Source organism: Colobus angolensis, unplaced genomic scaffold (assembly GCF_000951035.1).
Source record: "Colobus angolensis palliatus isolate OR3802 unplaced genomic scaffold, Cang.pa_1.0 Scaffold30, whole genome shotgun sequence".
In the NCBI taxonomy this organism is placed as follows: domain Eukaryota; kingdom Metazoa; phylum Chordata; class Mammalia; order Primates; family Cercopithecidae; genus Colobus; species Colobus angolensis.
The window spans coordinates 7,176,704-7,192,127 of record NW_012116266.1 but is presented as its reverse complement, the minus strand read 5'-3'; the positions used below and the strand labels follow the sequence as shown (position 1 = coordinate 7,192,127).

Here is a 15,424-nt window from a genome sequence, read left to right as displayed (position 1 = left end):
CCATTAAGTGTCAAGAACATATTAAGTGCTATAAAAAGTGGAGGAAAACAAGAGACTTGTCCTTGGCCTCCAGGATCTTATGAAGTGGGAGGAAAAGAGGGTGAGGAAGAGGAAACGGGGCACCCTCGCACACATATCAGCACAAATCATATCTAAACAGCTAAAAATCTGTGCATAATCAACTGCAGATGTGCAGAGACTATGTGTGTGTTGAAGGCAATTCTTTGGAGGAACAAGAATAGTTCAAATGAGATGGATTAGACTGGAGGTGAATCTGAAGTGGAATTTGGAAGGAGGAGAGAGGCAGGGGTTAGCATATGGGTGGAACAAAAGACATTGCAGGCAGATCCACAATTCTCACTCCCTTCCTGGTACCTCTGCCCCCACTTCAGCCCCATTCCTCCCCGGCCACTCCCATCCCAATCCCCTCTTCCCAGTCCAAGCTTCTAGATTGTTCCTTTTCAGCTTTCTCCTCTCAGGCTTGGGACTTATAACTCTACTACTTCATGCAAGTGTACACGCTTGGATGTACACACACATGCACACACACACACACACACTCTCCCTTCTCTCCATTTAAAGAAACTTGCCCTATTGGCCCTCCTTTAGGATCTGTTATTCCACATGCTGAGAATTGCTGGGGATCTTCAAAGTTTTCTAGGCTCCAGCTTTTGCCTGACGCAGGTTGATTAGGAAGAAACACTCACTGTCCAAACTGATGTGTTGTTAGAAACGTGGGATTTGATTTTTCCTGGCTGACCCAACAGCAAAGAAATCAACAAGAGGGGCCCTGGTGCATGGATGTCTAGGGTTGTGTATGTATGTATATGTGTGTGCGTGCGGGTGTGTGTGTATGTGTGAGAGACAGAGAGAGAGAACAATCTGTATTTCTTCCCTGTTCACCCAGTCACAGAGCCCAAATCTACTTTGACACTTTTAGAAAAATGAAAAGATGGAATCTTGCAGGAGGCTGCCTGCACTAGTGGGGGAGACCAGGAGTGCTCACAGCAGGAGGGAAGTTGACTTTTCTTTATACATATAGGGGTTTTTCCATGCAGAGTTTAAATTATGCCTGATAAAAGGAGTTTCGTGGATGTTTCAGTTCTTTCAAATTCTCCTGGCTTCCTCCCAATTAAATGAGGTTTGTCAAAGCCACAGGGCTCTGCTGCTGCTGCCTCGGCGGACAAGCATTTCCTGCAGCGACATCTCGAATCCCTGAGGGAGAAGATGAAAGGGCCGGTGCCAAGAGACAGGGGAAGGCGGGGGCAAGATTGGGTATGTGTGTCTCTGTGTGTGTGTGCTTGTGCACTCATGTGCACGAGCATATGTGTGTGCTTGTGTATGTGTGTGGCAGGGTGGTGGGCATGTAGAAATATGTATAGAGACAGATGGACAAGTAGATAGAAAAAGCAAAGCTACTAGGAAAGAAAAATAGAGGAAGAGACAGAAGCAGCCAGGGCTGGTTTGTGCACGTTCATGACAGTGGCCCTCACCACCAGCACATAATCTACTAAGAGATGCGGTCCTTGGCCTGGCAGTGCCAGCCTGCTTTTTCATTGCCCCTGGCAATGAGCCTTTATTAACAACCTCCTTTGCAGACAGAGTGTACCAGTGGGTAATCACAGTTCCCAACCTGCAGGGACATAGAAACTCCATCCCTGAGGAGGGCTGCCCCAGGCATGAGAATTGTGCAAAAATCGGCATGTTCTTGCGAGTGATTTGTAAGGAGAGTTTCTCCGCCATAATTATGCGAGAAATTTTGCTCTCTGGTGGCATTTTAGTATACAGTTATTTAAGGGCTTATATTTATATCATTTTATTATTCTGGTTTTCTTCTGGTTGCAGGATAACAGAGTTGTCACTTTAAAATACATTCTGTTTCCCCTTTGATCTGGAAGATGCCAGCTCTTATTGTCTGCCCTCTAAAGAAGACAATTAAAGCATAAAGCCTGGGACTGGGAAATACGTGGAGAGTGGAAGGACAGCCTAAATCCCAGTGCAGGAGCGGCATAGAAATTCCGCACAAAATGAAAGAATTGTTCCAGTCCGTCTCTATTTTCATGACGCTGAGAAGTCCCCAACAACCCTTTCCCTAGGTTGTGGCAGTACGCTTAGAGTCAAAGGGCATTTATCAGGGGGTTATTTGCCATGAAAACCAGGAATTCCAGGATTAGTTTCCTTTTGGACAGCACCTGAAGTGGAAAAGTGTGAATATTAGAATGGCAAGCGTGTGGGAACTTCTGCCAAGTTCTGACATTTTCCCTTATTGACTCGTGAACACCTGAGGAAACACTTGTTGAAGGAGAAATTATTGGTAGTCCCTCTCAAAACACAGCCAACGGCAAGCTAATTGCTTTTGCAGATGGCCAGGGAGTCTCTCTTCCCACTCAGACATCGGCTTATAGCCACACTTGTGGTCCTCGTGGCTGAGCCAGCAGGGCAGGACGTCAGCTGGAGCAGCTAGGACCTAAAATTAGGCCCTTGGCAACTCTCTAATCTTAGCTGCAGGTTCAGCTTCTTCATTTAATTCCCTTTGCCCTCAGCATGAACTTGGGCTCTGGGAAAGGAACACTGTTTAATGATTTGGGGGTGGGGGTAGTAGAAAATCATTAAGCTGCCCCTTCTCAGAACTGGCTCCGCTCTGTTCTTGCAGGAAACCTTCCAAATGTTACCCTTGGAAAGTTAAGACTGATTTTGGAACCTAGCCATTTTGAACTACAGACACTGATCCAGAAAAGTATTTTTTATCTGAGGCAGTAAATGACACGTGATTTAAGAGTCTGGTCCTTAAGCCATGGTCCTTGATCGTCAGGACATCAAAGGCTGTCTCTCTTTCTCTCTCTCTCTCTCTCTCTGGGTTGGTCCCATTTTGCTTGTTAGCCAAGTCTCATACTTGAGTCTCCCATTCCTTCCTGAACTAAATCCCCTTCTCCTTTAAAACGGGTTTTAGCATCTTAGGGGGAAAAAAATCTTAAAAGCTTGCAATTGTTTCACAAGTAATTTTGCAAAAATGCTGTACCACAGGCCCCATTGTTAGTGTATACTTATGTACACATAGGGATGGAAGAAAGCATGGCATCTACCTCTGCCTTTGACACACCACCCCGATATCTATACTCTGAAAGTTCTTCAGCATGCCCCATTGCCCTGTTAAAATCTGAGTCATATTTTGTTTTGGTTCAATGAAAGAACTTCAGGCCTCTTCTTTGAGTGTTGTCTCCTTAATATATTCGAAGGTCCCTATGATATCACTTCCCAAAGGCCACTTTAGGCTGAATTCCTTGAACCTTTGTTTCTGAATGCAAATTCTGTTTCTCCCACTTTTTAGTCATTTTGTTTTATTGTTCTCTTCTGAATCTGTTCCAATTCTTTTGCTTATGTCTGAGAATATGGAGGCAGCTTAGACTCAAATTTCTTGCATGGTGGGAGAATCATGTTCCATTCATTCATTGGAGGCTTACTGAGTGTCTACGAGGTGCGATATTAAAGGATACAAAAATGAATTAGTCATGGACCCTGTCCTCAAAGAGCTTACAGTCCTTTAGGAAATAAGACAAATATATAAACAGCTGCAGATCAAGTAAACAAATAAAGTGCTCTAAGTGTTCAAAGGAGGTGAGATTAACTCCAGCTGTGGGGATCCAGGATGATTTTGTGAGTGGGCCTTGAAAGATGATGGGTCTGGATGATTGGGGAGGAAGGGCATACGGGGAAAGGAATGTCATGTTCCTCTCAATACCATCTAAGATCATTCCGAAGTTGTCTTATTTTTAATAATAGTGGCTCAGTCTTAACTCATATACCATTGTAGTTTTTCTTACCATCGTATGCCTTTTTGCAACAATTTAAACATTCTTTAACATGTACTAATCAAGCTTAGTTTCACTCTAAATGCTTCCACATAATTTCAAACCTATTCTGTTTATTGGTTTTATTGTCTGTTCTATTCAAAGTTGAACTAGAATATTTTGTCCTTCTTTGAGGCCAGGTTTCAGGGACTGGGGATTTTGGAAAAGAGGGAAGGAAGAGTCTCAGTCATTCTCTTGACTCTATGCTACTTCTAGGAGTTTGTAACATAACTCAGACCCATCTGTCTACCTTTTGAATCCTCCATCAATCAGCCCTTAAGAAGCAAATTTGGGGATGTCCTCCATAATACACTTCCTCACCTTCTATGCACAAAGTTGTTCTCAATCCATTTCAATACATTAAAGGAGATACTGGGTTGAGACATGGTTTATGGGGTTGCATAGCATTGTGTTGCTGGGAGAAGTCTGGGAAAACCGAGTCCCTCAGCCCTACCAAGCCCTTAAGTTGGTTAAATTTGTTACTTTCATGGCTGAGTCTCCAAGTAAAGATAAATAATTTAGAAAAGAGTTATTTGTAAAGACTACTTATTTCCATACCTTCATTATACAGATGAATCACTGATGCCCAGGGAAGAATGATCGTACCTGCCTTTTATTGGACATCTATATGCTTTATATAAATTATCAATCTGTGTACTAATTGGTGAGGCTGGAATTGTTATCCTCATGGTACAGATTAGACAGCTGGAAGTGAGGTAGGGTAATTGCTTGAAACCAAGATTAGAACCAAGATCTTGATGCCCAGTTCTGTGCTCCTCCCACTCTCTCATGTACTGTGTTTATTTTAAAGCTTTTCTGGGAAAGATTCCACACATCCCCAGGTAGCATGTTTAATATCTCACAGTTAAGAGGGCTCAATTTATGTTGAATAGAGATTTACACCCCAGAACCAACTTCTTCCTCAATGCCATCTTACCTTAGTTTCTTTTCTTTTCTTTTCTTGTAATAATATATGCAATCAGCCTTGAGTTTTAAGATTTTTTTTTTTTTTGAGATGGAGTTTTGCTCTTGTTGCCCAGGCTGGAGTGCAATGGCATGATCTTGGCTCACTGCAACCTCCATGTCCCAGGTTCAAGCGATTCTCCTGCCTCAGCCTCCCAAGTAGCTGGGATTACCTGCCTGTGCCACCTTGCCCAGCTAACTTTTGTATTTTGAGTAGAGACAGGGTTTCACCATGTTGGCCAGGCTAGTCTCAAACTCCTGACCTCAGATGATCTGCCCGCCTCGGCCTCCCAAAGTGCTGGGATTACAGGTTATCAGTCACCTGGTCCGGCCAAGATTTCTTAATCAGTGGTGGTAATTGTTTTTGTTCCACAGGTAACTCATTCAGGTGAAACTCACTCAGTTTTATAAGAAAACATCAAGGAATCCAATGGAAAATGAGGTGAAGGCATAAAATAGCAATTTATACAAGAGGAAAAAAAAAGAGCACAGCAACACATGGAATAAATCGTCTGCTTTACTAGGGATAAAAAGTACAAATAACCATTAAATTAGTTATTTTTTCCTCTAATCTAATAGCTCCCAGTGTTTGTGAGATTATGGTAAAATGATTCTCTGCTGATGGTAGTGAAACTTTTGCAAAGTATTATAGCATGCATATCAGGAGCCATAAAAATGATCATACCCTTATACCCTATGCCTTTGTTCCTGGAAATTATCCAAAGAAATAATTGAATAGGGGGAAAAACCCTAAGACCTAGATTAATGAAAATGTTCATTGCAGTGTTGTCTATAATGTTTTAAAATTTTTTGAATAAAAAGAAGCAATGTAACTGTTAAACACCAGAGAACCAATTGGACAAATGTTGGTGTATTGACTCAACATACAGTACTATGTAGCCATTTTAAATGATCATTAATGGAAGTGTATGATATTATAAAAGTTCTTATGCTATAACATGAGCTATAAGAAACTAGAATACAAAATTGCATATTACAATTGACCTGTGAAAATTAATCTGCACATGAACAAAACCGAAAGGTAGTGTACAAAATGAAAATGCTCTTCTAGTTTAGCGGGGTTGTAGGTCATTTCTTTTCCTTTCTCAGAGCGTTCTTTAAACTGGTGTTATATTGTCTTAGTTGTTTAAAAGAATAGGTTAAAAGAAAAACGGCACAGGCAGTCTGAGCTGGGGATTGAGAGTTAAAGGACCTGAGTTTTCTTCTTTTTTTGTTTCCCAACATAATGTGTTTTGGCTGTCATAAACCTCAGTTTCTCCATCTGCATGATGGGTTAACACTAGTTTTCTTTACCCTAGATTGACAGAATATTTATTTTTATAATGCTTTTAACTCACTGAATGCAAGCATTCATATAAATTTGGTCCTGGGAGAATGAAGGGCAGGAGGGAAAGGAAAAAATAAATAGGCATAATTAATTTTAAAAGGAAAGATCATCTGCTTTAATCGGAAATGTATGTGTACTGTGCCCCTAGTCAGAGTTTTAAGTGCACTTCGTGTTAGTTAGCAACTTCAATTTAAAGTGCTGTGTGATCCTCTGGGCTTTGAAGATATGAAGCCGCTATACATACACATGAGCTAAAATTACCGCATAATCACGAGGATGTGTGCACTTTGAATAATTAAATGCACTAAGCATCTCCAGCTGATGGACTGATGATGTGGGAGAGTAGTGCAAAAACCACATGACACGGAAGATTACAAGACATTTTGAAATGATAGCTGAATTTTCAACCTTTTTTTTTTGTTTGCTTGTGATTTCTCTTTTAGCCATTATGGTCAAGTAAAAGAGATCTGATTATCTTGTTTCCTGTGAAAGGTTATTTAGCCCCTCAATCCCATTAAGTCACTTTCTGCACTCCAGTGCACTGAGCCTTGGTCGGGTTATCAGCCCAGGAAGAGTAAATGGAGACACCAGGATCGGATTTCTAAAGGAAGGAGAGTTAAAGCAAAGTTTGAAAGGGGTGACAGCCAACAGCCATGAGCTTAGGAACTCAATTAGACTAAAAAGACAACTATCTCATTATCTCGTTCCGAAATGATCTAAATACATAAGAATCTAAAAGTTTTAAATAAACTTGTCCTGCCGACTGTCTAGATGACTGAATTTCCCTTCTCAAAAAATTTTTAAACACCCACTTTCATATTTATTTATTCTAAGCGTGAAGCAGCTGCGATAATTATGCTGTCAGCCATGGGAAGCTAATGAGGAGCCACCAGAGTGGAAGGTTTTGCATTTGTGAGATTGCTGAAGGAGAGCCGTGTACAGCTTTTTTCGTTTTTTCTTTCCCTTTCTTTCTTTCTTTCTTCCTTCTTTTTCTTTTTCTATGAGTTGGGAAGGAGAGTCTGGCAGTCCATGGCCAAATTGGAATCCTTTTGATTAACCGGTTGCCTTCCCAGCATGTTCTGCCAGATAATGTCTGTCTGTCTGTCTGTCTGTCTCTCTCTCTCTCTCTCTCTCTCTCTCTCTCTCTCTCTCTCTCTCCTCTCTCTCCTCTCTCTCTCTCTCTCCTCTCTCTCTCTCTCCCCAACCTCCCCCCCGCCTCTCCCTGCTTTTGAGGAGCTGCTGCTTTTAAGGGGCAAGGAAGCCGAAGGGAAATCCCAGCTTTTCATGCCACTATCCCCAGGGCAAGAGGATACTTCTCCTGGAGAGAAGTTTCCCAAATGGTTTGGATTTGAGTTGATTTGAGAATAATCAGTAAAGTATACGCACTGTTTATTTTAGCCATTTAACTGTCTATACTATGACAAGATCTAAAATAAAGTAGAATACAAAATTGCATATTATAATGTCCTTGTAAAAGAGTCTCATACATATCAACAAATGGTATGATGGCTCCCCTTTCCAGCCTAGCCAATATGCGATTCCAAATACAAGAAGACCAGACCCCAGATTACCCACAGCATTTAAGGGCACGAGCTTAGGCCAGGCAAGGCAGAGCTGGCGAGTTTGTTTCTTCCCTTTGGGTGTGAGCAGCTTCCAGCAAACAGTATTATTAAGGCATTTTATGCTTTTGGTGCACTAAGGACAGAAGTCTCTCTTTTTGTTAAATTGTGACATATTTTGAGCAACCCAGGTTTATGCAAATTGTGAACCTGGGAAAAGCAATGCCCAAGTGGAAGGGGGCCCTGAGCAAATTTTGTGGATGTGCTTTGGCGACAATGTGGCTGCTGCCTCTTGCTATTTTTCTCAGATATCTGTGCTAATACTTGTAACAATGGCTACCATTTATTAAAAACATATTGTGTATCAGAAACTAACACAAGGTGTTTTGCATCTATTGTCATTTAAACTTACAGTAATCTGCCAGGAAGTTTTATTTTCCCCACTTTTCAGATAAACCCCTTGCAATGCCAACTTTTGGAAGAGTTGGCCCATAGCTTTAGTATAGTGAACATTCAGGAGTAGCAGGCACTTAACAAACACAGGCACTTGGGAAAATGCAAACTGCCAGTATTCTGAGCTAACCAAATACCTGATTTGGACATCAAAGGTAGTATATATATCTTCAAATGGTTGTTTTTTTGTTTGTTTTGTTTTTGTTTTTGTTTTTGTTTTCAATTTGGAAGTTGCACCTTAGAGTCTATATAAATAGATTTCCAGCTGGGCACCGTGGCTCACGCCAATAATCCCAGCACTTTGGGAGGCTGAGGCAGGTGGATTACCTGAGGTCAGGAGTTCAAGACCAGCCTGGCCTACATGGTGAAATCCTGTCTCTATTAAAAATACAAAAATTAGCCAGATGTGGTGGTGCTTGCCTGTAACCCCAGCTACTGCAAGACTGAGGCAGGAGAATCACTTGAACCCGTGAGGCGAAGGTTGCAGTGAGCCAAGATCACACCACTGCACTCCAGCCTGGGCAACAGAACGAGACTCTTGTCTCAAAAAAAAAAAAAAAAAAAATTGCTTAATGTATCTAATAATATTGGAAACTTTCTAAAACGTATCTAGCTCAGCGTGATGCTCATTGCCTATCACATTCTAACTAACATCACCCTCTAATGGCCGGACTCCTTAACGTGACATTAGCTCCCTTCGCTATCTGGTTCCACCCACTTTTCCAACTTTATCTCCCAGTCTGTCTTGTTCTAACCATGCAAGATGACTTGGAGTTTCCTCAAACACTTTTCTTCCTTCATGTCTTTTCTCATGCTGATCCCTCAACCGGGAATATCCTCCTTCGCAGTCCTTCACTATGGAGGGCATAGTCATCCTTCAGGTCTCAAAGGGCACCTTGTCTATGCTCTCCTTGTCCATAGACTTGGAGGGAGGGGTTATCATAATCCTTTGTTTGTGCCTCACTTTTGGTCCTTGTTTATATGTGTATGTGTGTGTTCCTCCCAGATTTATTCCTATTTTTATCATCTTCAACACATAGCATATTGCCTTGCACAAGTGTTCACTTGGTAAATATGCATTAAATTGAATTAAATAGAAGGCACTTGCCAACTATTGGATTCAGTAAAGTGAATCATCTATGAGTCAGTATGAATTATTAGTAAATAAGTCTGGCTCATGTTTTGACATTTCTTCAGGTGACAAATATTACAACAGACAAAAATATACCACAAAAGATCCCAGGAAATAACATATTGGTGCTTCTCTCTTTTCATTCCTCAGAGGAGTCTTTGTTTACAGTTGCAGGAGTGAGGCTCAAGCCAGAAATGTGTGACCTTTTGGCCTCCTACCAGAAAGGTCACCACCCAGCCCAGTTTAGCAAATGCTGATGAAAAGAAAGGGTGAGATCACCAAGGTTCTTCCAGGTAAGTGGTTGCAACAGTGAGGTTCCTTATGGACAAAATTGAAAAGCAATTGGTGCCAGGTGGAGAGGACATCGCTCAGGGATTCAGAGCACCTCTGTGCTGTTTCTAGTTCTTCCTCGCCAGCTCTAGGACAGGTGACCTTGCCTCTTCAGGCCTCCATTGCCTGGGTTGGGCAAAGAGAATAATTGCATGCATTGCCTGTCTCTTCCACTCCTGGAGCAGGGATAAAGTTCCTAAGACAGAACTTCCAAGCTTCCTCATCAGTGTGAAATCTTCAGCTGACACAGGTGGGATGAAGGATTAGAACTGTTTTCCCTTAACTAGGGAATTCTCACTGTCAACTGACAGGGCAAAATTTGTCCTGATAAGGGTAACCAACTGTCCAAGTTTTCCCCAAGACCAAGGGGTTTCCTGGCTGTAGGATGCTCAGTACTAGAATTGGCACAGTCCTGGGTAAACCAGGATGGTTGGTCACTTTTGTGGCACAAATTACCTTCCAGGGTAATCTTGAGTAGGAAGGGGTGCTGTGAATGATTTTACCAAAGCCACTATACCCCTTAAATGAGTACTGCTAGCAGGCACAGGAAGCCAGGTGGGACAACTCCAAAAGTCACCGTAGTATAGACAACCCTGCAGATGTCTCAAGAGCACTTCCCATACTGGGGCTTCCATGATGGTAGGTGGAATCAAGATAGAGGAATCAAGGTAGAGCCCACCTGCAGAGCCTGCCAGCCAGCCTGCCCGCCCGTTAGGTGACCCTGACTATATCCCAAACCACAAGCATTATCCTATGATTTGGCCACCCATTTGACAACCACAGCTTGGCCATGCTTCCCAGGGGCCTAGATGGTAACTACTGGCATCTCCCTACACACCCCCGAACACTATCACTCACATGGCTGGATTCACTCTTCATTCTTTCTTTTGATCTCTATCTTTGGCTGTCACGATTTAAAGGCATATACACATTAAAGATATCTGCTTCCTGCCTCTTCCAAGATCTTTGTCTTGTCTTCAAAGAGCAGGGAAGTTTTAAAATTGTAGCTGATCCTCAGAGCATTTTATGAAATACCTAAGTTTGTATTTTGACAATACACATTTAGAATTACAATTGGTGATATAATATGGTATTTCCCAAGCAAAATATTCTCTAGAGCAGAGCTTTTACTGTGTAATTATTTTAAACCTGCTAGTTACAAGGACAGAATGAACTTTAGCCACATTCTGTGAAGTGGAGGGCTTACCCTTCATAAAATTATCAAAGACACTAATGGAAATGGACTCAGATGGTGGTGCTCCATTAACATTATCATTATTTCTATTGTTGTTATTTTATTTTCTTAAGCAACTGGAAGGTAGGGAGATAACCTTACCTTTCTGATCTACAGTGACCTTCCACAAAGAATTGTTACCTGTAGACATAAATTGGTCACAATAGAAAATCAATTAAATGCAGTGTGTCAAGCTTGTGGGCTGCACCAGCAATTGAAGAAGGGAGAAGGCAGATTTCGCCTCTGCTGGAGTAATCTCATGATGTCCCTAGGCCTTGGTACGAATATAAGGAGATAAAACCGAGATGAGCCACAAGAGGGAAAAGCTAGAGCAATTAAACTGTTTAATAAATGGCTTGGGATCAGCAAAATCTAGAGTGCTAGAGTTAAAGAGACTAAAAGCAGTAATCACATGGACACTTGGGGCCTGTAAATCTTTTCCAGTGAATTGAATTTATGTTAAAATATTCACTTTTCAGGAGAGTCAAAATGTAAATTGGGGTATTAGGACTTCGTAACTGGCAGCAATGCCTCAAAATTAAGATTCTTGAAAGAGCTTCAAAATGTTGGTTTCAGGCAGGGAAAAAATGTATACTAATGTCTACAACAGAGAAATAGAGGGGAACTAAAATTTACTGGATAGATACTACACACCAGGCAATACAGTAAGGGCTTTACACATACTCTTTCAAAGCTCAGCATGTTTTGAGCAGTCGGTGGTGAGTTACAATGATAGTTTATAGAATCTATCTGGAGATAGATTTTGATTATTTGTAAAGCTTTCTCACTTCTTATAACCAGGGTTAAGATGCTGCCTCCCTTACGCTTTATCATTACCTTTTCTATTAATATATATAATGCCATCAATAACTTTGCAATGTTTAACTATTTTCCTTCATCAATACTCTGTTGTTCATTATTTTGATTGTGTTTATTTTTTATTCACTTCCAGGGCTGTATTTCTGCAGTTTTGATTTTCATTTGCTTCAGCCTACTAAGAAGTTTCAAATATAACTCCGTACTGAACAAGGGGTTTTATGCCCTCGCCTATGACGTGGAATAGTTTAAATATGATGTTCGGGGCAACAGTACATAATACTGGAAGAAAACGCAATGGAAGGTTATTGCTATTGTCATTTGCCTAGAATTTAAGTGATTGATTTTTAAAAATTAGACATAAACTAAGATAGTCTGAGAAGAGGACTTCTGAATAATTTCATTCATTTTGCCATTTGATAAGAGATTCCTGGGCTAGAAGGTTGATTTCCCAAAAAGACAGATAAGAGACTGACAATGTGACAAGAATCTGGAGACAGAGCTGGTGCTTACAGAGCCCTGCCACTCCTGTGTTCGCTTACAGTGTCTCCCAACAAAAGGATTTCTGTGGCAAAGAGAAAACTAGTCTAAAGTTTAGAAAAGTCTCCAGGGAAGACGGTTTCTTGGATAACATTGTCAACAACAGGACTTCCTGAGGACTATTTATTATTATTTCGTAGGGGGCACTTCCTCACTCACTAAAGTGGATTATCAGAACATATTACCACCCAACCCATATTTTAGGAGCTTGGATTTGGCTGCTGATTAGAATTGAATTTCAGGCTATCTCCTCCTACTGAATCTTAATTGTCTGTGATGATGGCAACAGTGATGGGGAATCTAAGCACTGATTTGATGGTGGAGATATTGAATAAATAGATGGGAGCAGAGTTCCAAAGATATAATTTAAGCCCTGTTGCACCACCACACACACACACACACCCCTCAAGTAAAATGAGAGATCTGTCTTAGCTAACATGTGTGCCATTTTATACAATGACTCCTTCTAAAAGAAGCCAGGGAAACTCAAATCACTTCTGTCTATGGATCATCTCAGGAAATGTAGTAGCCTAGAAACCAGAGACCTCTGTATATCCTTTGGAAGAACAAGGAGGAACTAATTAAGAGAGAATTACAGAATAGTAACTATCCCCCAACGTCTGAGATGGGAAAAGGAAAAAGACACATGGGTAGCCCAAATCAACCTGCCTGAGTAAGTATTTGATTTTAGTAAGGCATTTGACAAAGCCTGTCCAACTATACCTGAAAGATGAAACAGTGTGGGTTGGGTGATGGAGCAGATATATGTACTCAAATCATGGCAGTTATTTAACCCAGAGAAAGGCCAGCCATGGTGTGCTACAACGTTCAGTCTTGAGTCCTATTCTGGTCAAATATTTTTATTAATTGAATAAATCAGAGTACTTGGACAATTTATTCATACAACTGCCTAGAGTAAGTACTATTATTATTAATTTATGACTTCTATTTCACAAAAGGCGAGACTGAGGCTCAGTGAAGTTAAATAACTCCTTCATACTAGCATGCCAGACTTAAGATGCAAACCTCAGACCTGGCTCTCCAATGTTCCTGATACCTATCAAATTTAGAGAATATATAACTCTTGCAGAGGCAGCTGCTATTTAGTATTGGATCACGATTCAAAAGACACCTTGCTAGAAGCCAATGAACAGCAGGCCAAAACAACACTTATTTCTATCAAATTTCATCTGACTTAAATTCTTACACTTTGGGCTACAACTTTAAAAAGGCTGTGACTTAGTGGAAATTGGCACTTTTAAGTACAATATGAATTAATAGTATAATTTCGCTGTCCCCCAAAGATAATGCTAGTACCAATTGAAAGTTCAGGGATGCTACCGTTGACGCATCAGCAGGAGTTCTTGAGCACTTTCACCTGTCCATCAGTACACTGAGTTCCCACAACAGTAGTGGGATTCCTCTGGCTCCCTGAAGATATGAGAGCTGTAGGAGGGATTCCCATGTTGGAGGTTAGAACAGCTGACCTCCAGTGTCCCATCTAATTCCAAGATTCTCCAATAATGAGTTTGGAACAGCTGTGGACAGACTATACTTGGAATTATGGTTAGATACTATTGCTGCAGGAATGGATAGACAAATTTGGTTTTTTAAAAATTGATTTTATTACGTGGAAGTTGAGAGAATTATCCTCTTTATAATGGAAGATACATTATGCTTATGCATATGCATATACATTATGCATATGATTATGCTTGTGCTTCCTTCTTTAATGGATTTACCTATTCAAAAGCTTAATAAAAAGTATAAGACTTGCCGGGCGCGGTGGCTCAAGCCTGTAATCCCAGCACTTTGGGAGGCCGAGACGGGCGGATCACGAGGTCAGGAGATCGAGACCATCCTGGCTAACATGGTGAAACCCCGTCTCTACTAAAAATACAAAAAACTAGCCGGACGACGTGGCGGGCGCCTGTAGTCCCAGCTACTCGGGAGGCTGAGGCAGGAGAATGGCCTAAACCCAGGAGGTGGAGCTTGTAGTGAGCTGAAATCCGGCCACTGCACTCCAGTCTGGGCGGCAGAGCAAGACTCTGTCTCAAAAAAAAAAAAAAAAAAAAAGTATAAGACTCTAAAACATTTCAATCTTTCATTTCTCAGTTTTATCAAATAAACATTCCTGGAATTTGTGTGTATTTTTTCATCCCATGTTTTTGTTGTTTCTTCTGTATAGACAAACACCAGACTTTTAAAAACATAATTTATTTTTGTTCAGTTTGAGGCACTAGTTATTTTAGTGATGCTTACTTAGCCACTAGTGCTATTCACCTAATATTTCTGTCTTCCAGGCATCCATAATGGGGTGGCACTTCTTGGCTCTCAGATGGGTGGATACGGCCATGTGGTTAGTTCTAGCCAATAAATTGTGAGGGGAAGTGATCTGTGTCACTTCTGAGCCAAGCATTCATTTGATTGCCAGCGTAAGACCCTCCAAATTTCTTTCCTTTTTTTTTTGTTTTGTTTTTTGAGATGGGGTCTCACCATGTGGCCTAGGCTGGTGTGCAGCGACTATTCGCAGGTTATGATCATCACACACTGCAGCCTCAAACTCCTGGGCTCAAGCAATCCTCCTACCTCAGCCTCCCAAGTAGCCAGGACTACAGGTGTGCACCACCACATCTGACTCAAATTTGTTTTTACTTTTCCCTTGGTTCCAGTGACCAGGAGTGTTTAAGATGATCCCAGAATGAGAAGATGTAGAACAGAGTTCCCGGATGACATATGATGAAGGTGTGGTGGAATAGAGAAGTAAAACTTTATTGTTTTAAGCCACTAAAGTTTAAGAGGATCCCAGAATGAGGAGATGTAGAACAGAGTTCCCGGATGACATATGATGAAGGTGTAGTGAAAGAGAGAAGTCAAACTTTCTTGTTTTAAGCCATTAATATTTTGAGGTTATTTGTGACTATAGTATAACCTAGTCTATCCTGACTGCTATCAGGACACACAAAACACACACCTGCACTATCCAACGTGGTAGCTACTTGGAACATGTGACTATTTATATTTACATTTGAATTAATTATTAAATTTAAAAATCAGTTTCTCAGTCAATGTTCAATAGCTCAGAGGCTAGTGGCTGCCATATTGCATGATGCAGATACAGAACATTTCTATTATTGCAGAAAGTTCTGTTGAACAGTGCTGACATAGAGTGTCAGGATTTATATGAAAGTTGATAGTGAT

The 15,424-nt window shown here is 41.0% G+C and overlaps 1 protein-coding gene across 2 annotated transcripts in view; it reads left to right on the top strand.

Moving 5' to 3' along the window:
- Positions 1-14,369, top strand: part of CDK15 (cyclin-dependent kinase 15) — a 92,694-nt gene extending 78,325 nt beyond the window's left edge. Inside the window, exons 13-15 of one of the 2 annotated variants that reach the window (XR_001002661.1) lie at positions 9,472-9,596; positions 11,820-13,987; positions 14,301-14,369. Coding sequence is in view for 1 of the 2 variants with exons in the window: in XM_011949929.1 (XP_011805319.1) it covers positions 9,454-9,560 (107 nt within the window). In the remaining variant the exon portion in view is untranslated. Of the gene's footprint in view, positions 1-9,453; positions 9,597-11,819; positions 13,988-14,300 lie in introns of those variants that run through there. The other variant, XM_011949929.1, reaches the window with a different exon arrangement.
- Positions 14,370-15,424: the final 1,055 nt, after the last annotated feature.